Below are 23,488 nucleotides of genomic sequence, written 5' to 3' on the forward strand. Positions count from 1 at the left end.
TTGGTCAGAGGAGACAGTCTATACATTCTTTGGTATTTATAAGACTTTCTTTCTGGCCTATAATGTGGTTCATTTTTTAAACCTCTATTATATATATACACTACATTAGAAAAAAATAGATTGTTGGCATGCCTGGGTGGTTCAGTCAGTTAAGCGTCCAACTCTTGTTTCAGCTCAGGTCTCGAGGGCGAGCCCTGCTTCAGGATCCACACTGGGCATGGAGCCTGCTTGAGATTCTGTCTCCTCCCTTTACCTTTCTCCTCCTCCCCCACTCACACTCTTTCTCTCTCTCTCTCAAAAAAAAAAATAATAATAATAATAAAACAGATTGTTTATTCATTCCCCTTTGATGAAAATTTGTCTCTTTTCATCTCTTCTTCATGATCACAAGATGTGCTATATACTTTTTCTTTGCTGTCAGTCCCCCAAGAACACACCCACATTCAGAGATTTGCTAAAAGAACTCAAGGGACTTAGCATATCATTGAACTCATGGCTAAAATTTATTAAATGACATAGTGAGGATTCACAGCCAGGTGATGAGGAAAAAAGACACAGGTGGAGTCTGGAGAATTGATAAGTAGGCTTCCTTATGCTCTTTCTCTCCCATGAGGGAGAGAAGGGTCACATAGTACATACTCTTCACCCAGCAACAAAAATGCAGCAACATGTGTTTATGTTTCTACCCAGGAAATTCCACTACACTTAGCATTCAAGAATTTTGTTGGAAGTTGGTCACATATGTACCCAATGCCCATCACATACCAAAACTCCAGACTCCCAGAAGGAAAGCAAGTTGACCATAAATCATATCATTTGGGTAAGCAATCTAGGCACAGTGAACTACCTTTAATCAGGAATGGTGGGAACACTTCCAAAATCCAAGTACCAAAAACTAGTCAAGAGCTATCCTTGCAAGCAGACCTTTCTAAAGATAACAGTTTCAGGCCTACTATGTTAACTCTTCCTATATACCTTCTTATGTACACATGCAAATATTTTTCAGAGTAGGCTGACAAACTATGAAGGGATGGATTATACAATCCAACAGATGTGTACTGAATTCAATTGGACAGTGCCTATGGGAAAATACCATATAAGTTTCAAAGTAATTACTCATAAATGAATTTTTATAGCATAATCCTCTTCATGAGTTGAGATTGCCTGTAGTTAATGAACAATATTATATGCTCTAAAAAGAGACTACACGTCTAAATGGTAGTCTTGGTTAACAAAAAAGTTCTAATCTTCATTTAGTATAACAAGAAATTGAGAAATCTTTCAAAAAAGGAGCTCATATTTGTATCAGCTAACACTACAAATTAGCTATTATCTGTCATTTTTGGTGCCCAGGTTAAATTTCTTTCTCTATAAAGGTTAATCTTTGAAATAAAAGTTTTTTTAAGAAATACATGGTTATTTTTAACTTTATTCAGATTTGCAGAAAAACACTACATCGCCACATGCTCATATTTCGGCTGCCTAACTTACAGATGTTAGACGGAATACCTGTGAATTCAGATGACAGGGCAAAAGCTGAATTTCAATTCTCTGAACTACAAGCAAAGAAAACTTCGGTAATACTTCTATTATTTATACTTTTCCTTTTAAAATATATCATTATTAACAAATTAAAACCAATTTACTGGGTAAATCTGGGCTATGATGTTCTGGTAGACTATTTTAGTATCTATTTTAGTGATTAGTATCAAAAGCATCTTGATCTGGTGAATAGAGCATATACATACATGCAAATTCCAGGGAAGCTCCTTTTTCTAATAATGTAGGTTGATATAAAGAAAATTATTTAAAATCTTGGGGTGCCTGGATGGCTCAGTTGGTTAAGTGCCCAACTCTTGATTTCGGCTCAGGTCATGATCTCACAGTTTGTGACTTTAAGCCCACGTCGGACTTTGGGCTGACAGCAAGAAGCCTGCTTCAGATCCTCTGTCTCCCTCTCTCTCTGCCCCTCCCTGCTTTCTCTCTCAAAAGTAAATAAATATTAAAAATAAAATAAAATAAAATCTGTGTACCTCTTGCTCAATATGTGAGATAATGCTAGAAGGTAAGAAACTATGACATATCACTTCTATAAACAGAAATTAACAAACTCTTTCAGTTTAGCACATAGGAAGGGAAGGAAGGAATTCTGACCTCAACACTCTGGACTATGTAGTTCATCTAACAAGGGAGATGTGTGCTTCTTTCTTGTCGGCCAGAATAATTGTGCCTTTTACCCATGAACGCTAAAAAGGTATCTGACCATGACATGAAAGAGTTGAGAGAGAGAAGCCACAAAGCATACCATTAGGAAATTCTGTCCTTGGCCACCAGGATTCTTCATGACCATCCTCCAAAGACTAAACTTAACCCAGAAAAGCTATAGTTTTTGAACAAAGAAGTAACCTTATTAGAGCTGTGCCTTTGCAAGATTTGAGAAAGAAGAGGCTGGAAGCAGGGAAACCAGTTAAGAGGCTTTTAGAGATTATGAAGACCTAGACTAGGGTGGGGCAGTTAAGAAGGTAAGTGAACCTCTAAAGTAAGTGAAAGCCAGAGAGCAAGGACATCAGTCAGTTAACAAATAACACTTTTGAAACTCATATTGAAAAGAAAAGAAGATTACCATAGATGCTTTTACTTAATCAATGGATTACCCAGCACTCTCCATCCCTTCTGTAAAATAAATCGATTCCCAGAGCACACTGGAAGTTTGATATTAGAAGGCTCTTCTCCAGCCCACTTCTGCCTTCAGCAGATTTACACATTTATCAAGAGCTGGCTGTTTTGTCAAAAACTTATATGTCAGTTCTTTTATCTTAAAAAGCCAGATATGCTATAAATGCAAATTTTAAATTACTATTTGTATATTTCTATGATAACCAAAATAGGGTACTTTGGAAAATCTGGATAAAGATCAATCACACACACACACACACACACACACACACACACACACACACACACACACAAATAGTGTCAAATAGGTTAGGAGGAAAATCTTGTAAAAAATGGGAGAAAATTATAAAAATTCAAACACAATATGTGGGAAAATTATTTTAAAAATTCTTGTGTTCAAATTTTCTCCACATGTCTTTAAATTCTTACTACTTTAAAGAAACCAAAACTGGAAGTTGTAGGCAAAACATTAAGGATAGCTTTATCTAAGAACAATGAGATAAAATACCAATCAAGGGACTCTTACAGAAAAGGCCTTAGCCATCACAAGATTCATGAGCTCATGTACATTTATGTTTTATGACTAAAAAATAGGGGTGCCTGGGTGGCTTAGTCGACTCTTGATTTCAGCTCAGGTCATGATCTCATGGTTTGTGAATTCAAACCCTGCATCGGGCTTTGTGCTGATGGTGGAGAGGATTTGGGATTTTGGGATTCTATTTCCCTCTCTCTCTGTCCCTCCCCTGCTTGCTCTCTCTCTCTCTCTCTCAAAATAAATAAAATTAACTTAAAATTTTTTTTAAATAAATCTAAAAAATAAACATGAATTATATATACAATTCTTAGTTATTCCCTGATTTTTTTCATCAACCTTGACATTTTTTGGTTGACCAAGGAGCTTCTATTATAGGTCAAAGTAGTCACAGAGACCTGCAAGACTTAAAGTTGTACAATGTTAATAAGTATTAACTACAATAGCCAAAGGAAGTGGTTCATTTGTAGGTTATATCTATAAAAATTATTCTAAAAATTATGCTTTGTGAAAACAAATCTTAGCTACTAATTTGTATGACTTAACTAAGAAAGAGCACCATCTAATGTGATCTACTGAAATTACTGTCACAGGTCCTAGTCTTTCAAAAGAGAGCAAATAATCAAAATTTAGGTCAGTGATCTAAGGCTCCTTTCCCCTCTCTATTTTATATTCCTGGAGCAAGTCATTACTTACTTCCAGAAGTGGAAAACTAAAGGAAACTTGAGTTTCCCACTGCTGCTGTAATAAATTACTCAAATTTAGTGGCTTGAAACAACACAAATTTATTATCTTATAATTCTAGAGGTCAGAAGTCCAAAAACTGGTCTTACAGGGCTAAACACAGGCAGTGACTCCTATATTTCTTCTGGAGCTCAAGGAGAGAATTTGTTCTTTGCCTTTTCAAACTTCTGGAAGTTATCTGCATTCCTTGGCTCACGGTCCTCTTCCAGCAATAGCATCACTTCCACTTCTGATTCCATCTGTACATCTTCTCTGTCTCTGACCCTCCTGACTCCCCTCCTTCTTATAAGGACTCTTGTGATTGTACTGAGACCACCTAGATAATCAAAGATCATTTCCTCACCTCAAAATCCAATGTAATTATGTCTGCAAAGTCCCTTTTGTCATATAAGGTAATATATTCACAGGTTTTGGAAATTCAATGTGGACATCTTTTTTTTTTTTGGGAGGGGGCACTATTCTGCCTCCCATACCACATATGTGAGGGCTCCAGGTGAGAGAACTATAAAAACTGTCACATTACAATTTATAAATTGTATTTTAAGGTAATGTTGGCTAATTTGAAAAATTACATATAAATTCACCAAATTACATATAAAGAAATCACTTAGAGGAACTTTAAAGATCCTAATTTCCATATATATTTTTTTATTAGTTTCATGTAGCAGAAAAAATACACAAACTCAAATTTTAGTCGATAAGTATTTTACTAAAGGATTTGCTTCTTGGTTATTCTTTTCTATTTCTCATATAGTGAACTCAGATTTTTCCCATTACTATATATGATATGCTAATATGCCTTGAGTGAATCTAGACATGTATTCTTGCCATTTGAATCAGTGCCATATAAAAAAACTTAATTATTTTTCCACTTATTCTATATGTAAGCATTTTATTAAAAATTATTTTTTGATTTGTCTATACATGGTTAATAAAATAAGGGGGATATCCAAAGTCTTTATTTTAGAAAAATCCTTTTTTAGATCTTTAAAATTTTATAATGTTTATTTTTGAGAGAGAGACAGCACACACACACACACACACACACACACACACACACGTGGGGGAGGGGCAGAGAGAGAAGGAGACAGAATCCAAAGCAGATTCCAGGCTCTGAGCTGTCAGCACGGAGCCAGACACGGGGCTCGAACCCACAAATGGTGAGATTGAGACCTGAGCCAAAGTCGACGTTTAACCGACCGAGCCACCCAGGCACCCGTATTTATTTATTTTTAATTAATCTCTACAGCCAATGTAGGGCCTGAACTCATGACCCCAAGATCAAGAGTCACACGCTCTTCTAACTGAGCCAGCCAAGTGCCCCAGAGAAATCTATTTTAAGATTCAATAACAATGTTTATTTTCATGGCTAGGATAAAATTGAGCCATCATTTCTTTTAGCTATTCAGAAGACACAAAAACAATCCTTTTTCAAGTTTATCACTTCAGTCTAATTCATTTTTCTTTCAGTTACTGCTGTTCTTTCTTTTTTAAGAGCAAGTAAAGATAATTAACTCTAAAGTTGTCCTTTAAACCAAAATATTTTGGTCCTTTTGGTTTCAGAAGAAAATTTGACAACATTCTAGATTAGTGATGGGAAGAAACTCTAAAAAGGAATTAGTTAGGGAATTTGGGACTGAGCATCTTTAGTAAAAAGCCTGATACTTTAGTGCTCATTACAAAGCTGCATTCTTGTTGACACTTATTAAAACAGGGTAATTGGCCATTTTACACTAATGGCAAACACTTATATTTCTAAGTAAGTTGACTCATATATTCAGAATTCATATTTTTAAAAGTATAAACAAGGTCAGTCTTAAGACAGAGCAAGCATAAATTTCTAGGGAAACCAAGAGTCTCCAGCCTAAAATACTTGTCTCCTCTGTTTGCTGATTCCTGAAATTCTTTTAAAAGCCTCTTAATCCTCAACTAACTTAAAATGTAAACACCATTTAGAGAGCACATTCATTAAGTGATTGTTATAAGATGCTTTTCTTAGTCCCCATTTATTTACTTGTTTTTGAAAAACTAATTAACTGCAAGGCATCTGATGAGGTAATATGAGGATTATAAAGATGTTGAAGATATAATGCTTACTATCTAGAAATTCCTGCTCAGTAAAAAAGAAAAGAGAAGAAAAAAGAAAAGAAAAGAAAAGAAAGAGAAGAGAAAAGAAGAAAAAGAAAAAAAAGAAATGTTACAAAGGAGAAAAAGTTTAATTCTAATTTTCTTAATTCTACACTTACCTCATTGAGATCCTATGGAGAGAGGGAGATGCCGTCATACTAGTGATGAGTACAGTACAATCTGAAAAGACAGAACATAAGGTTCTGAGAGAGGTTAAGGGTTCAAAAGACTGTTTCAGTTTCTGCCTCATACCAACTCAGTTTAGGCATATAACTCCTGACCTAAAAATTTTTAAATTATCAAGTGGGGCTTGCAGTAAGGACTAAATCTATTGATCTGAGTTTTGGAAATGAGACATTCTTAACTGGTTTTATTTTATTATGTAGCTCATTCCTGTTACCAACTGTCTAATGGATGGTGGGTCATTTGGCCAAGTGAAAGCTCCTCCCATGAAGATAACAAATGTAATTCTGCCTAGTGGATTTAGCCATTACTTGGGATCTGACTTCACTTTAACTCCTGAAGCTGAAGGTATTTTGACAAAAAGTTTCAGAATGAACGTAAAAGCAAACAAACACTTCATTTGAAACAAAAATCTCACTTTGACTTCTAATACTACTTAAAATTGCATTTTTAAATTTACATTTCCTAAAATTGCATGTTTGTTCAAGTTTCATGTGGCCATTCTGACTTTAGAGTCTATAGTTTTGGGGAGTTTTGTTCAACTACTAATATTTTGTAACTAAACATTTGCTTGTAATGTGAACTTTGTGATACTTACACAATTATTTTCTGAATTATGTATTTTCAAAGGCTTTGTTTCATTTTATGTATTTCATAGCATATAGCTGCTAAAACCAATTCTTTTGTACATCCTGCTAAAAGTAGAAATCAGAGGTTTAAAAATATCTGTGACAACAGACTCTTGGGGTACAAAGAGAAGATCGGATTTTATCCTTGAAACCACAAGTAAAGCATGCAGCTAATACTAGAGAAAAGTTTCAAGAGGTACAGCTCGAAAGGAGGGAGTATATTAAAAGGACAGGGCATGGAAATGTATCCTTCTATTACACACATTTTAATTCAGGCTTAGATCAAACCTATTCCCTAATTCCATATCTTCACTGGCTATCTTGTTGGTGAAAGTGGGGATAGCCACTCCTCTCAGGGCTCACCTCTTCCATTCCCTGTAACATTCCACTTTGCTTGGGACCACTGGTGGCAATAAAATCGAACATCATGAATTTATAAAATGATCTAAGAGCCTACCAAGAAGAGTATATTTTCTGTGTGATTATTTCAAGAAGAAACTCAGTTAAAAGAAACCCCAAATCATTTACTTTGTTAAGATGTTATTTTTTAACTTATTTTTCATACTTCTACATACTAAATGGCTTTAAGATTTTAGTCACGGTGAGAACTTTTATGCTTCTGTCTGATAGATATAACTATTAGTAAAATAGGACATACCAAATTTTTAGCCTCCTTAACAGTACAATGTCCTCTTCGGGAATGGCATCAATATCTTTTTTTTTTTTTTCCTGGCACTAGTTCAATCCTGAATTCATCTCCATAATGTCCTCAGATCTGTCTTCAAGATTTGTCTGTGACTATATTTGAGGTTTTTCTTGAAAAGTCTTATAATTTCTCTCCTATCTTCTGACGATGTTGCCCCAATTTTTATTTTGAAAAATTATGGTCACTTTGTCTGTACATTTATTACAGCACACAGCTCTAGATATTTATATTTTTAAAAATTACCTAGAAATAATCAAATAGATTCACTAACTCAGACATTTAAGCAGCATTGAGTGCTAGAAATATATTCCAATTCCATAATTTTATTTAAAATTTTAAATTCATGTTATGAAATATGTACAGGATACATTCAACTCAAGGGCAGCCAAGCTTTATTACTTAATTCATTTCATTACTTACTGCTTCTCATTCTTTCACAATTCCTAATTTCAGACAAAAAAAACAAGAATGCAGGGACTCTGACAAATAATCCTCGGAGCATCCATGCAGAAATAGCTTTTCGGCAACTCAGAGGAATAGATCCCTCTCCGTCTCTTTTATTACATCAGAATATGACATCTCCAACTACACAAGTGTACCAGAGCAACCCAGATGAGGAAAGGTAAAAACTATTCTGTGTTTTAACATCATTTCTCATCATTAAAAAAAAAACTCCCCAAATTTGCTAGTCATGTATAAAAATAGAAAACATTATTGTATACTATTATTTATTTACTGAGAGCAGGGAGAAGCTGTCAGATAGCATAAGGCTTCTCCCACATTCACAAAACCTTTCCCAAAGTCCAGTATATTTACTTCATAATTCAAAAAGACTTAGAAATGGCTATCAAGGTAGAATAGTGCTCACCTAATGCTTACATGAGGGAACACTGAAATAAACAATTGTAATTATATTCTCTCTGAAGTCACTTCTCACTAAATGTGAAACATGATTCACTTACATTTTGAACAACAAGATAAATTCAACTCTGAAATCACGAAACACTAAGAATTTGGTCGATTCTTCAAACCTCTTCTTGTAGTTCCGACTTGCCTCTCCTCCAGTCTGGACCCTCTCCCTGGAGGCCAGCTCAGTGCCTAAGAACCTGCTACTTCTCATTAAGAATCCACTCTGTTCAACACCTGTCTGCCTAGATTTCCAGTTGTTACCTGTCCCCCAGCTTCTTTGGAGCCAAGCTCCAATTCATCTATTAGTGACCTACTCAACAGCAGATCTAGTGTAGGCCTGGCTCTTGATGTACTGACTTCCTTCCTATTATCAGTCCTCAGGATAACCTGATTTTTAAATGTCCAAAAATAGGATCATTTTCTCTACTGCACTGTCTTTTTGGAATTGAACACATATAAATTACAGAAATTATTTACTGCAGAATGACTTTAAAGTAGCTGATCCATTAGGAAAATAAGTCATATTATTTGACTTATAAATATCTTATTTCTGACAGAATTCCTGGCAGCCACTTTCCAAGATCAAATCGAATGTAACTGCCTAAAGAGAAATGAATATACACCAAGAAACCTATTTCTGTTTAGTAGTTGTACCAAAATTATCAGACAGTGTTGGTGGAAATATAATATATAAGATAATCATGTTACTTATTTTACTGAAGCACTTCAGTTCCAGATGATGATAATTTCTGTCACCCTGGTTGAATTTTACTTTAATATCACCTCTCTTAAACTTTCTTTATGATTATCTTAATTATTCATTTGAATTTCTATATTAAAAAAATCATGAACCATTATATCCTACAATTTGAAAAGATAGAAGTAGCGTAAAACAAAGTCCAGAGAATCAAATATTTAAGTGCTGATATTGGAAGCATTTAGTTACAAACTCTTATTGTGGCCTGTCATATGAAGATACTAAGAAAAGGTAATTCTAGTAAATATGCATACTTTATTTGTTGAATATCTGTTCGTTTGGAGTTAACAAAAACTAAAGTATACATTTCTTACCAAACACAGCTATTACTAAAGCAAGCTGAGCTTTGCTCATTGAATTACAAACTAGTTTTTTAGGACTAAAATTGGGGGAAAAGTACACTTAAGCCAGATCTGTCCTAAGAATTGTTTAGAGATGCAAATTATGGGCATCAGTAGCACTTCCTGAAGGTGGCTAACTGCAGGTGCAACCAGGCATTCGTGCTCTAAGAATAAAAAAGCACTATTTCAAATACAAAATGTGTTAATTGTACCCATAGTGTACAAGCAGTTTGAGGCTAAAAAGAACATATGTTCAAACTGAGTGGATACTTTTAAATTTGAGATCCTTAATAATTTATTTCACTGGAAATAATTTTTATAAAATTTTACACTGTGTAGTACTAGGGCACATCACAAATAAATCAAATATGGTTTTGAATTTGATTGTTTTATTAGATACAGCTCTTTAAATTAATGACTAAATTGTCAATCATATTTTGATATAAATGGTCTCTACAATTCATGAATTATTCTACTAAAATTTTCCAACTATTGGTTCAACACCGCATGTAGTTTTCATACTATTTTAGATGTTCCTTACATGAAAATAAATTTTTACTAAAATATTTGTATTTTTTAATCTACCTGGAAATAGGCTTAAAGATATTTTGGAAACTAATTCCAATGTGTTTGCAGCAATATTGTATCTTTTCTTCTTCAAATGCTATATATGCTCATGATTTAATCATGTAATGCTTAAAATTTCAAACCCAATACAGATTGATTTTATACTTTTTAATGTGTGGTTTTTAAACAACTGTTACTCTTAGCTGAAAATAAGATCCTTTGTTTAAAAAACAACTCTGCAGTTCTTATGATGTCCAGAAGATGTCTTTCTTGCCCTTTAGTTTTAACAACTGCTTCCCTTACAGTGTTTGGATGAGTGTCTGCTCTTCATTCTTTGTTACTAACTTGGCATCGCCAGCTTTTTTTCTTTGATGATAATGTATAAATGAAATACTGAATATATGTTACTTTTATAATGAAAATTGCCTTTTCAAATAATAAATCTGGTGGGAAAAATAAGTGCAACTGGCTTTCACTAGACAAAAAGAATTTACAAGAATTAGAAAAGTATAAAGCAGGAAAACATAACTCATTATTCAGCATCCACTTAACATTTAGCATATTTTCTCCAACCATTTTTCCTATCCATTTGGAATATACTTGAGATGGTCATTTGATTTTTATGTACTACACATTGTTAACTTTTGAGATATCATTTCTATTATAAATTTTTAATTACATCTGAATTTCCTGAAAGAAGTAAATGAATTTATAATACATAATTTGATAATAACATTAAAAAATATTAACATGTATTTAGGCATTATTAGGTGACATACAGAAAATAGACACAGATCCAACCTTTAGAACATTTTAACATAAAATGTGATAGGGGCGCCTGGGTGGCTCAGTCGGTTAAGTGTCCATCTTCAGCTCAGGTCATGATCTCACAGTTCATAGGTTCAACCCCATGTTGGGCTCTGTGCTGACAGCTCAGAGCCTGGGGCCTGCTTCAGATTCTGTGTCTCCCTCTCTCTGTCTCCCTCTCCCTCCCCCCACTCACGCACATGTGCGCTCTGTCTCTCTCTCTCTCTCAATAAATAAAAACATTTTAAAAATGGGGAAATGTGATAAATTACTTCATATAAAAGCAATGAGGAAGATCATTACTAAGGTAATTTGCACAGTTCTGAATTTTTTTCTGCCATGATGGCAGATGACACTCACATGATACACAACATAATCCCCTGAAAATGCCTAGATAGGTTAAACTGTTGGTTATGTGCAGTTCATAAAATAATAGCTATAACTGCATCCCTTTCCTGTTCAACAAAACAAAAAAATGTAATTGAACATGAGAGATGTTTTTATAGGAATGACTTTATTTTTTTAATGTTTTTTTAATGTTTTTTTTTATTATTTATTTTTGAGAGAGACAGAGCGGGAGTGGGAGAAGGGCAGAGACAGAGAGGGAGACAAAGAATCAGATACAGGCTCCAGGCTCTGAGCTGCCAGCACAGAGCCTGATGTGGGGCTTGAACCCACGGACCACAAGATCGTGACCTGAGCTGAGTTGATGCCCAACTGATTGAACCACCCAGGCACTCCTAGGAGTGACTTTAGATCTGCCCTAAATTATTTAAGTAAGTAATTCACAAACTGAGCAATTTTAAGTTATAGTTACAAATTATTTGTAACATACCTCCCAACTCATTACAACAAAACAGGCAAATAGTGCTTTAAATTTACAAACTACTAGCCTGTATTTTACATGGTTTATCCTAATACCACTCTATGAAGTAGATAAGACATTTATTGTCTCCATTTATAAATAAACTGGCTCAAGGAAAAGAGTAGATATCATACCACATCCTAGGTTTTTTCCACTCCAAATTCATTACTTTTTCAATTACTACAAGTGAACTGACATTTAATTATTACTAATATGTAATCAGCAGTAGTAGAGCCCTAATGTATGTAAAAGCTATAAACTATTCATCCTCTTCCAGTATATTTAGCTTAAGGAAAATGCATAATTTCCACAGTAAAATTAGTTCTTTGCCCCCAGCAAATGTCCTGACAGATTTATTTTGCATGCAGTCATATGCATGAATATAGACTTGTTTTAAATTAAAAAACAATTCCACAAACAACCTTGAAAACTAAAGTTAGGGCACTTTATAGGTTAGGAGTCTGTAACGCTGAACTGAATATAGATGATGTCAAAGTGATCTTCTGATTTCTGTATATGAAGATTGACCATAATAAAGTAATTATCCAATAAGAACTTTATTATTTGCTTCTTTTTGTATTGTTCTAGACTTCTCTGATTGTTGACACAAAATTAACAATGGCCATGCACATATTTTTGCCTAGAATATTTAGTATGCACTGTGTGTATGTTCGCAGGCACTCATGGCCAGTTTTAAAATAATTCTTGCATTTAAGTAACATGCCATTTCACTCTTTATTCATAATATTTCATACATTATAAAAACTGTTTAATGTTTTTAAACATTAGATCTTACTGTTTGTTAGTCATGCTATGGGCTCTTAGCTTCAATTAAATGTTACCTACATAAAAAGAAGTAAATTATTTACAGTTCTATAAGAGTAGAAGCAAACACTTACAGCCAAGTTCTGTTGGTTATTCAATGAATCTGATCAAATCAGTTCTTTTTATGAGAAAGAAACTGGCTGGGTTTTTTTTATTCCTCTTACCATAATACTTAGAGCTTCTGGATGACCTCCAAGTGCTTAATTACTCTTCTTATTCATCTCTCTGCATTTACCTTCACTAATAAAATATTTTTAAAGATTTTTTTAAAGTAATCTCTACACCCAACGTGGGGCTCTAACTTACAACCCCTAGATCAAGAGTCACATATTCTACCCACTGATCCAGCCAGGCACCTCAGTTGAAATATTTTTAAAGAGGGGCGCCTGGGTAGCGCAGTCGGTTAAGCGTCCGATTTCAGCCAGGTCATGATCTCACGGTCCGTGAGTTCGAGCCCCGCGTCAGGCTCTGGGCTGATGGCTCAGAGCCTGGAGCCTGTTTCCGATTCTGTGTCTCCCTCTCTCTCTGCCCCTCCCCCGTTCATGCTCTGTCTCTCTCTGTCCCAAAAATAAATAAACATTGAAAAAAAAAAAATTTTTTTTGAAATATTTTTAAAGAAAAAAGTATCAAAATTGCAATTTTAGCTCACAGCTGCCTTTTATTAGAACTAGGTCAGCAAGAAGCACACAGTTATTTTATTAGTAATATTTTATTTCTGGAAGTTTTTATCGTATAAGAATATGAATTATAATATTCTTTATTATTCTTTGTCTTTAATTTGTGAATAAAAATACTTTGTAAACTACTGAAAAGACATTTCTCAGACCAAATCTGTGCACTTTTTATCTTTAAATTTTGTTTTGGTGATGATTTTTCCTTACAATTAAGATAAAATGAATGATTTTATAGCCAAAACATGAAATGCTGTAACCTCAAAATAGAATAGTATATTCTAAGGAACTCAGAAGTAGCTTTGAAAGTGGTAATTATCTGAAACCACATTATTTATCACTTATGTTTTATGTATTAGACCACACCTTAACTATATGGTCTCTTAAGTAAATCAAAGGCCAACTCATCAATATCATCATTTTCCATATAAAATACATGTGATTCTGAAATGCTAAGTTTAAAATTAGAATAGATGTTTCCTTATATTGTATCATTTAAAATAAGAGTGTTCCCATAGGCTCTGAATAAAATTCTGTTAATTAACTTACAAATGTTTAAATATATTTCATACCAGCAGAGTTACATTTTTAAACATTACAAAGAGAAAAAAAGGTTAGTGATGATCTTCCTATTTTTGTAAACCATTTATGGTTACATCTATTTTTAAGTAACAGTATCTATATTTTAAATAGAAAAAAAATAAGATCATATGGTTTAAAAACTGTAGATTTTAATCAGGGATCTACATGTTTTACAACTTGCTTATTTTAAAACATTTTTTCTAGAAAATGTTTTAGATAATTTTAACAGTTTGGCTGTACTATTTGATCCATCTTTAATTATAACATAATGCCCCCTTTCCTCAAAATGTTCTGCCAGTATGTTTCTCAAAGAACAACCAAAAGAGACTAATCTATAAAAAAATATATCAATAACATTTTTAAGTTTCCAATTATTTCTTATTCCTTCCCATCAATTTGGCTGAGAACAGGTATTTACAAACACTGGTAGCCTACTTTCTTATGGTCTTTCTTTTTTTTTTTTTTTTTTTTTTTTTTTATGAAGTGCTTTAAAAGAGTTCAATCAACCTTAATGGTGCATTTTTAGTTAAGGAAATAGAATGCGGAGAAGTCAATTTGAGCTCCCAGACGAACAAGTGTCTTGAGAAAGAATAGGCATAAATGGGTTTAGAAAACAGGGAGAGTAGGAGTAAAATGCAGTGAGCAGAGCACTCAGGGAAGCCAGATACAATGGAAAGAGTAAAATACTGCAGAGCTTTTTAAGCTACATACAATTGGAACAATGGACTTGATCCAGCCATCTATGTTAAACTGTTAAAAGGTGAAAAGCAAGCTGGAATTCTATAAAGAGTGTTGAGGAACAGTAGATTGAAGAGCTTTAAATCTAAAGAGAATGAATGCAGTCATTCAATAGGATGGAAATGAAGTCAAAATTGGCATATTTCCCTGGTTAATTTACCTTGCGAAGGACTCTGTTCAGTTTTAGGCATTAAGCCATTATTTGCAATGAAATAGTCTTTAAATTGCCACCTTTGGAGTTTTTAAGCAACACAGTGTACATCTATAAATTTCACATGGACATACCACATATTCATACACATATACATGAAAGTAAAAATACAACATATAGATCTCACATAATTGTAACAATTTAATACTATAGTTTACAGCCCACAGCACACTAAGTATGTCAAACTTCCCATTCTCCAAGAACAAAAAAGGCTAACTTAGTAACAAAGATGCAAGTGTGCAAGTACAAAAACTTGAAAAAGAAAACTAATCTAGAATAACACATGTAACTCATAGACAAGAATGCTGTGAAATGATTGAATGGCTACATTATTTTTTATTAGCTAGTAGTCAATCAGAAGAGGTTTTTTTTTTTTACATTTTTGGAAAACTTTTACTGAATATGTTGATATACTTTCCTGATTTAGTAATTAGAATAAATAAAATTTTATCTTCAATGATTTATGCTGACTGGGCGACAGTTGTGCATGATTTACAATTTCAGAAAAACGTAGCTGAAGGAAGTGTGTGGCATGTATCTTGTACAGAGGATATCACCTTGAACGCTGCTTATAGCCAAGGTCTGATGTTATATTATTATTATGTTTAATGAAGGTAGGAGTATATCTGTGGAAACAGATCTAAAACATCTATAAATAGAAACTAAGTAAGACTAAAGTCCAAACATGAGCAGGTTGGGCTATTAACTCTCAAAAAGAATAATTATGAGAATGTTAAGTTATAAAATCATCATCCTTTTTTCTTACTACATACTTTAAATACTTATTTATTCTCTTTAGACTTAAGCATTAACTGACCAATACTGACATTATCAAAGATTTAAAGGGTAGCTACAACAGACTTCAACAATGAAGAGCTCCCAGTATCATGGAACTGTTTCAAGTTTTTAAACACTGATACTATTCCTTTGATATTTATCACTTATTCATTTGCATGTGTGATCAAGCTTACCACAGCTAAATGGCCTATATATTAAAGAGGTAAACACATGAATAATGTTATAGCAAAGAATAGAGGATACACAAGTAACAAAAAGAGTAATATAAATCAAAGAGCTGTCCTCCCACATAATAGATCACTTCTATTTCATGACATTATACCCTTATTGTTCTTTTGCACTTATAAAAGATGTATACCTCACCATCTGGGAGGCCAAAACCTCAATTATATACAGTTATAAAATCTTCAATTGAACATATCAGTATAACAAAGAAAGCAATATCAGAACCAATCCCAAGATCTATGAAATTATTTCCTCTAGGAATTACAAACTTAGAAGACTTCAGGGACCTGCCAAATATGAAGGAGACCAGATATAAGAAAAATTCACAGCCAGAAATATAATCAACTGCACTTTCACTGAAATAAAATGTGCTAGTTTCTATTTGCCCTCCCATATCTACTTTGCACCATTTTCCTGATTTGTGACTCTAGAGAATGACTCATGGACAACATCAACCAGGGTTCTTGTTCTATCTGGCAGTTGGGTTAGCCAATGGAAGACACTGTAGTATATCAAAGAGAGTAAGAATGAACAAAATTTAGGCTTTAGTAGAAACTGTATTCCTTTACAAGGGCCCCAGCTCCTCTTGCGCTCTCCTAAAACTTTCTGGATTCTCACAAACTCCCACCTCTTACACTTCAGGCCTGAGGCTGTTGCAGATTCGTAATGTATCACCAATGCTGGTCTTTTATGATCACTCATCTGGTTTGAAACTGACACCTGACACCTTTTTCTTCCACAGAAAGATGTGTTTTTTGTTGTTGTTTTGTTTTTTATTTTAGAGAGAGAGATTGCATGTGCATGAGCCAGGGAGAGGGAGAGGGAGAGGGAGAGAGAGAGAGAGAGAGAGAGAGAGAGAGAGAGAGAGAGAATCCCAAGGAGGCTCCACACTCAGCACAGAGCCCAATGCAGGGCTTGATCCCATGACCCTGGGAACATGATCCTGAGCCAAAATCAAGAGTCGGATGCTCAACCGACTGAATCACCCAGGCGCCCCTACAGCAAGATGTTAATGTAAGGCTGGAGTTGTGATGTGCAGCATGAAATATAGACTTGAATTCTAGGAACTACATTTTTTAATTAGTATTGTGGCCAAAAAAAAAAAAAATGTGTTCACAAACATAGGAACTAATTATGGATAAAATCTTTGCAGTTTTTACATACTACTCCTGCAATGTCTATAAAATTCTGGTATTTCAATGAAACTTTATTTCTCAATTCACTAAATTCCATTTATAACAATTCATTCTCATTATCAAAATTGGGAAAACTAACTGCACAATTATTTCATGTTCATAAAGTTTGAAATCATGTAAACATTGCAATCTAGTCTTTAACTCCCCATTGTTAGAAGTGTCATGCTGGCCACCACTTGCTTTTCTGGAAATACATTTTAGCCTAAGTAAGGAGACTAGATTACTTCTTATCAAACTTGCAAAGATAAAATTTCTCTAGGATTGAGTAAACAATATGTCTGAGTAACTACTAGGGAATGTTTTTCCAGAGAAATTTTCAGAGCATTTAGATGTAGTATCGGCCCAAAAGGCTGTCCTTAAAGCAATCTTCACTAGTGATCTGAGCCAAGAATTTTGTGGATGATTTGCACAAATCAATTTTCCTGGTTGAAAAAACTCTCTACAAAACCGTGGTTGACTAAACACCAAACATATCGTGCAGCACAACAACCTATAGTATTGTGGATCTGGTTCATTAAGTTCTCAGTTCCATTCCACCCCCACCTGTACTGTAGAGTTTCCCCCTCGATTGTAGGTAATTTTCTATTTGGGGCTGAAAGCCTAAAGAATTCTTTTTCTTTATTATTAAATCTTACTAACTATTGCTCTATGCTATGCTCAGAATTTTTCTCTTTCTTTTATTGGTGGCCAGTGTTTGAAGCTAATGGCCCTTCTCTGTAGTTGCTGATGGTGATTTTTTTTTTATTATTCCTGTTGTTGTAGTTGTTGATTATTATGTTAGAAATTGGGGGATAGTGATTCATTTGCCTATCTTAATCTAGAAGTTCCTACCTGAAGATTTTCATGTCTTTCCCAAACACAAAAATAATTTACGTGCTACTTTACTGTCCAAAACACTTAGTAAAGTTCTATTAATCTAAAGGGAACATAGTGTATTAAAGATTGTTTTTTATCAAAATTAGTAGCAATAAAATGAGTTTGATTAGTAAATTCAAGAAGTATATGCATAGAAACTTTTGAGGAAAGTTAGACAAAATAGGAGATCCAAGAGAAGTAAAGAGTGTTTTGCATTTTTTCAACCCAAGGAGTAAGAAAATTAAGGATACTACCTGCCAAGGATTATGGTTTTGGTAAAGATTAACCTCGTGACTACTCTTAGTTGTCCTGGCAATGGGAACCTCACCAATGAAAGTGGTATTATAATGAAAACAAAAACAAAACACAAAACTCATGCACATGAAGTACATGACAATCACAGGCAAAGTAACTCACGGTCTGGCTAGCTCTACCTTGGGAAAACATCTAGGGATGTTGTTTGAGAGTGGTTTGTACTCTTTTTAATCAGATAAGGTAATTAAGTGCTATGTATCCATACTAACTTACCCGTTATATTTATGGCACTCACAACCTGGAAGGGTTTTTGCATGGAGAAAATGTAGTTGCTTATTATCTTCCTGTCAAGTGTAAGCTGGCTGGGGATTGAAGGAATTGTAGCTCCTTGTTTACATAGCTTTCCCCATCCTTTGCTGTGGGCCCAGGTTTACTCTGCACAAAGAGAAAAGTGGGATTAGAAGTAAGAGTCAACACAGAAGTTCCTTGCTCCCATCAAGAATCATACTGACCCCACAAATAGAGATAACTGGATTGTACATCTATGCTCTTCTCAGCAGCAGTAGAAAATGCCACAAATAATTTAACATTTGCACACAATTTTCCTGTGACTTTTGCAAACATCTCAGACATATCTTTAACTTACTGATGAAAGGAATTTCTAATCAGGTTCACCTTTACAAAATCTTTGTTTCTAATCAGAGTACATAATTGTCTCCTGCATTCAATAAACTGTGGTATAAGAAGAAATATATTCGATCTTTTTCCCTGGTTTCTGACACAAAGCTCCAAAAACTCTTAGAATTTCCTGAGTGATATGAGTATCTTTTGTCATTCGTAAGGAACCCCTTTAGAGCACATCCGAGTTTATGCTAATGAGGTGACCCAGGGTGGGGCTCCTAGAGAGCATCTGGATGGAACTGGTCATCAGAAAGACCAAGTGATTAGAGGGTTGGGACTTTCAACCCCACTTACAACCTCTGGGAAGGGGAAGCAGGGTGAAAGCTGGAGAGTAGAGATCTAGAACAACTCTTCAGTGAGGGCTTGATGAGCTTTGAGGTTGTTAAACCCACATGGCAGGATGGTTGGCACACCCAGTTCCACAGGGACAGAAGCTCCTACACTAGGGACACTTTTGGACCTTGCTCCGTGTACCTCTTCTTCGTCTCTATCTTCATAATATCTTTTATAAGAAGCTGGTAAACCAAGTAAATGTTTCTCTGAGTTCTGTGAGCTACCTGAGCAAATTAGTCAAATCTGAGGAGTGGGTTGTGGGAATCTCCAATTTATAGCCAAAGAGTCAAAAGCACAGGTAACAACCTGAACTTCAGGCTGGTGTCTGAAATAGGGCCAGTCTTGTGAGATTGAGCTCTCAACCTGTGGGATCTGAAGCTATCTCCAGAGAGACAGTGTCAAAACTGAGTTAAATTTGTGAAACACCTAGTTGGTTTACTGAGAATTGGGAGAATTGCTTGGGGATGTGGAAAAAACACACTGGAACATGTAAAGAATACTAGATAAATCCATCTCTGGATAAAATTAACAGATGTCAGTATAAGCAGCGTAAAAGCAGCATATTAGAATGGCCTCTAAGAATTGCCCCACAAGATACTTTTTAACCACAAATAGAACAATTGTAACTTTGCAGTAGAAAAACCTGGTAAACACCACTTTAAGTGATCAAATTTAATGTCACCAATAAACTATATCAATACCCTGATGTAATGCACTAATAAGAGCACATCAGTTCTGTGATAATCTCACCAAAAATACATAATCTGATCATGAGAAAATACCAGAAAAACTGAAACTAAGGGCCATTCTACATGTAACAGGCCAATGACTTTTTAAAAAGGTCAGGGCATTGAGGGGCACCTGGGTGGCTTAGTGGGTTAAGCCTCCAATTCTCAATTTCAGCTCAGGTCATGATCTCACGGTTCATGGGTTCAAGCCCCACTTCTGGCTCCAAGCTGACAATGCAGAACCTGCCTGGAATTCTCTCTCTCCCTCTCTCTCTCCCTCTCTCTCTCCCTCTCTCTCTCCCCCTCCCCTTCTCATGCTCTCTGTCTCTCTCAAAATAAATAAACTTAAAAAAAATACAAATAAAAAGGTCAAGGGCATTGAATAATGAAAACTGAGAAATTGCCATAGATTGGAGAAAACTAAGGAGACATGACAACTAAGTGTAATATGGGGATTCTGAATTGGATCTTGGACCAGGAAAAGTACATGAGTGGGAAAACTAGTGAAATCTGATAACGTCTGTAGATTAGTTAACAGTATTCACCAATGTGAACAGTTCACACAATCAACAGGAAGGCTAGAAATCCAGGCTCACAGAATGAGCTCCATGGAGAGCTGAGCGGTTAAAATCACAGGTGTTGTCATGACATTGGAATAAATTAGGGTACCAATGCCCTGCTGCTACCTGGGTGTTACTGGGCCTTGGATGTTCCTGCTGCCATTAGAATGGATTCTAACTATTCCTACTGCTTCACTGCCCATGATTACATTGAAAGCCCCAGGAAGATGGCCAAACTTACACTGCCTGCCAAAACCTTAATTAGGAGAGTTTAAAATAAGCATTGGTATTTTTCACCTTTCCGTGAGAGTTGTGGCCTGCCCACTGATGCTTCCACAGTGGCAAACAAAAGAAAAGGATTCGAATGTTGGGCAGCTCAGTTGGTTAAGCTTCTGGCACTTGGTCGTGAGACTGAGCCCTGTGTTTAGGCTTTGGCTGGCTATGGAGACTGTTTAAGATTCTTTCTCTCTCACTCTTTTTCTCTCTCTTTCCCTTTGCCCCTCCTCCACTCTCACTCTCGCTTTCTCAAAAATAAAACAGAGTGGGCAGCGGAAAGATGACAAATATGCAGTACATGAAATGATTTAAACTATTTTATGTTTTTGTATTGTATTTTATTTATTTTGAGGAAGAGACAGCATGAGTAGGAGAGGGGCAGAGAGAGAGGGAGGGAGAGAGAATCCCAAGCAGGCTCCACACTCAGCTGGGAGCCCAACGCAGTGATCTCACAACCATGAGATCATGACTTGAGCCACAATCAAAAGCCAGATGCTTAACCCAAGCCACCCAGGCACCCCTAAACTATTTTAATGGAGTTGAACAGAAATATTGATATTTATCTAGAAGTTTTTAAAAAGTGGCTTCACTAGAAGGTGGGTAAACTATGGGAGTTTGTTATTTTGTAAGGTAGGTAATTTTCTACCTTCTTTCTTCAGATTCCTTTGGGAAACTCTTCCTCAACTCTATATTAGTGTGGGGGCTGCCGATGACAGGGGTAGGCACACAGGACCTGAAGTTGAGACATGGACATTGGCAGAGTGATTTTTTTCTTCAACTGCAATTCTTTTTTTTTTTTTTTAATGAAATTTATTGTCAAATTGGTTTCCATACAACACCCAGTGCTCATCCCAACAGGTGCCCTCAATACCTATCACCCACCCACCCCTCCCTCCCACCCCCCATAAACCCTCAGTTTGTTCTTCTTAACTGGAAGGATGTGTGAGTATGAAGCCTCTGAAGGCATTTGCCTCCTGACACTAGGAAAGAATCTCTTTGAAGAATAAAGCAATGCAAACCAAGAGTGGAGAAAGTCCTAATAGTGGTCTTTGAGCCTCTGGGTGCTTTTTTTTTTTTTAATGCAGTCTTAAGATCTACTCTTGAACTTCTCAATTATGTGAGCTAATACATCTTTTGGGGAGTTCAAGTTCTGTCATTTGCAACCCAAAGTATTCTGACATAGTGCAATGCATAAGATCTAGAAGAAATATACTTTCTGTTTTGAGTTCTAACAAAGAGTAATGAAGAAATACAGTATCCCCACTTCCCACAGCAGGAGTAGGAAGTATATTGGGTCATCAATTCATAAAACAGATTAGTTTTAAAAGTAAAGAAAATGCAACTCCTCTTAGAATCAAAGGAACTATGGCCTGGGGAAAGAAAAGCTGTTAAGTTAATTGCTTGAGAAAGTCAAAAGCAGGAGTAAAAATCCTAGATTAAAGTCATACCATCAAATCCATGTTTGATACAAGAATTTCTTAATAGGAAAGAAGTAAGAGGGGTGCCTGGGTGGCTCAGTTGGTTAAGTGTCTGACTTCGGCTCAGGTCATGATCTCACGGTTCGTGAGTTTGAGCCCCATGTCAGGCTCTGTGCTGATAGCTCAGAGCCTGAAGCCTGCTTCGGATTCTGTGTTTCCCTCTCTCTCTGCACCACCCTCACTTGCGCTCTGTCTCTGTCTCTCAAAACTGAATAAACATTTTTTAAAAATTAAAAAAAAATAGGAAATAAATGTTTCATAAGGTTAATTCTTTTAATAAGGTTAATTATTTTAAAAATTAGAATCTGGCCTGCATCAGGTGGTATAAAGCTTAAATAATGTCATAATAAAAGTCAAAGGATCCATTGTCAGATTTATCATTATATATCTATAAAATCGTAACTTCTCTGGAAACTCTGGTTTCTCACCTCTAACACAGCATCTCTAAAACTGTGATTGAACATTAAGAGTTCATTTCAGTCTGACAGTTACATTTTTTTGCTACTGCCAACATACATGAGCTTAGAACAGCATGAAAAGTAGAATAAGTTTCAAATCATACATTCGAGCATAACGCCATATAATTTGAGGATACTCATCTTAAAATTCTTTTTCCAATTGCCTTATGTATTTCATTTTTTCACTGTAGTGTACTTTTAAATCTATTGACTAACTCTTCTTTCAACTTTTGATGTATATCTAGTAATCAATCCATAGCTGCAACCACTTAAAATTTTTTTATTATGTAATAAAATATACAGAACATAAAATTTACCATCTTAATCTTTTATTTTTTTGAATTGTGGTGAAATACACATAAAATTTACCGTATGAACCATTTTTAATTGTACAGATCAATGGCATTAAGAATATTCACAGTATTGTTTAACTATCACCACTATCTCCAGATCTCTTTTCACCTTCCAAAACTGATACTCTGTACCCATTAAACAATAACTTCCCCATTCCTCCTTTTCTAAGGCAACAGCCTGGCAGCAGCCACTTTACTTTCTGTCTCTATGAATTTGATTACTCTCCTATAGATAGAACCATACAGTATTTGTCTTTTTGTGACTGGTTTATTTCACTTAGCATTGTCTTCAAAGTCCACCCATGTTGTAGCATGTATCAGAATTTCCTCCCAAGGCTGAGTAATATTCCATTGTATGTACATACCACATTTTGCTTATCCATTCATCCATCAATGGACACTTGGTTTGCTGCCACCTTTAA

At 35.1% G+C, this 23,488-nt stretch overlaps 1 protein-coding gene and 1 long non-coding RNA gene across 14 annotated transcripts in view; one reads left to right on the forward strand and one right to left on the reverse strand.

Annotated features, from left to right (window-relative positions):
* Positions 1–16,665, forward strand: part of LRRC9 (leucine rich repeat containing 9) — a 119,509-nt gene extending 102,844 nt beyond the window's left edge. For 3 of the 7 annotated variants that reach the window (XM_045451134.1, XM_045451136.1, XM_045451137.1), the window contains 4 exons: positions 1,437–1,577; positions 6,466–6,610; positions 8,051–8,219; positions 16,152–16,663. In XM_045451134.1, the coding sequence (XP_045307090.1) occupies positions 1,437–1,577; positions 6,466–6,610; positions 8,051–8,219; positions 16,152–16,209 (513 nt within the window). In that variant the 3' untranslated portion in view covers positions 16,210–16,663. Of the gene's footprint in view, positions 1–690; positions 821–1,436; positions 1,578–1,871; positions 3,275–6,465; positions 6,611–8,050; positions 8,220–9,063; positions 9,377–16,151 lie in introns of those variants that run through there. The other 4 variants (XM_045451138.1, XM_045451135.1, XR_006705055.1 and 1 more) reach the window with 4 other exon arrangements.
* Positions 1–23,488, reverse strand: part of LOC123583932 — a 100,363-nt gene that overhangs the window by 66,706 nt on the left and 10,169 nt on the right. For all 7 annotated transcript variants that reach the window (XR_006705059.1, XR_006705062.1, XR_006705058.1 and 4 more), the window contains 3 exons: positions 21,424–21,510; positions 18,473–18,634; positions 6,199–6,259 (listed from right to left, as the gene is read on the reverse strand). This is a non-coding gene — a long non-coding RNA (uncharacterized LOC123583932). The remainder of the gene's footprint in view (positions 1–6,198; positions 6,260–18,472; positions 18,635–21,423; positions 21,511–23,488) is intronic.

This window comes from Leopardus geoffroyi, chromosome B3 (assembly GCF_018350155.1).
Source record: "Leopardus geoffroyi isolate Oge1 chromosome B3, O.geoffroyi_Oge1_pat1.0, whole genome shotgun sequence".
NCBI classification, from domain to species: domain Eukaryota; kingdom Metazoa; phylum Chordata; class Mammalia; order Carnivora; family Felidae; genus Leopardus; species Leopardus geoffroyi.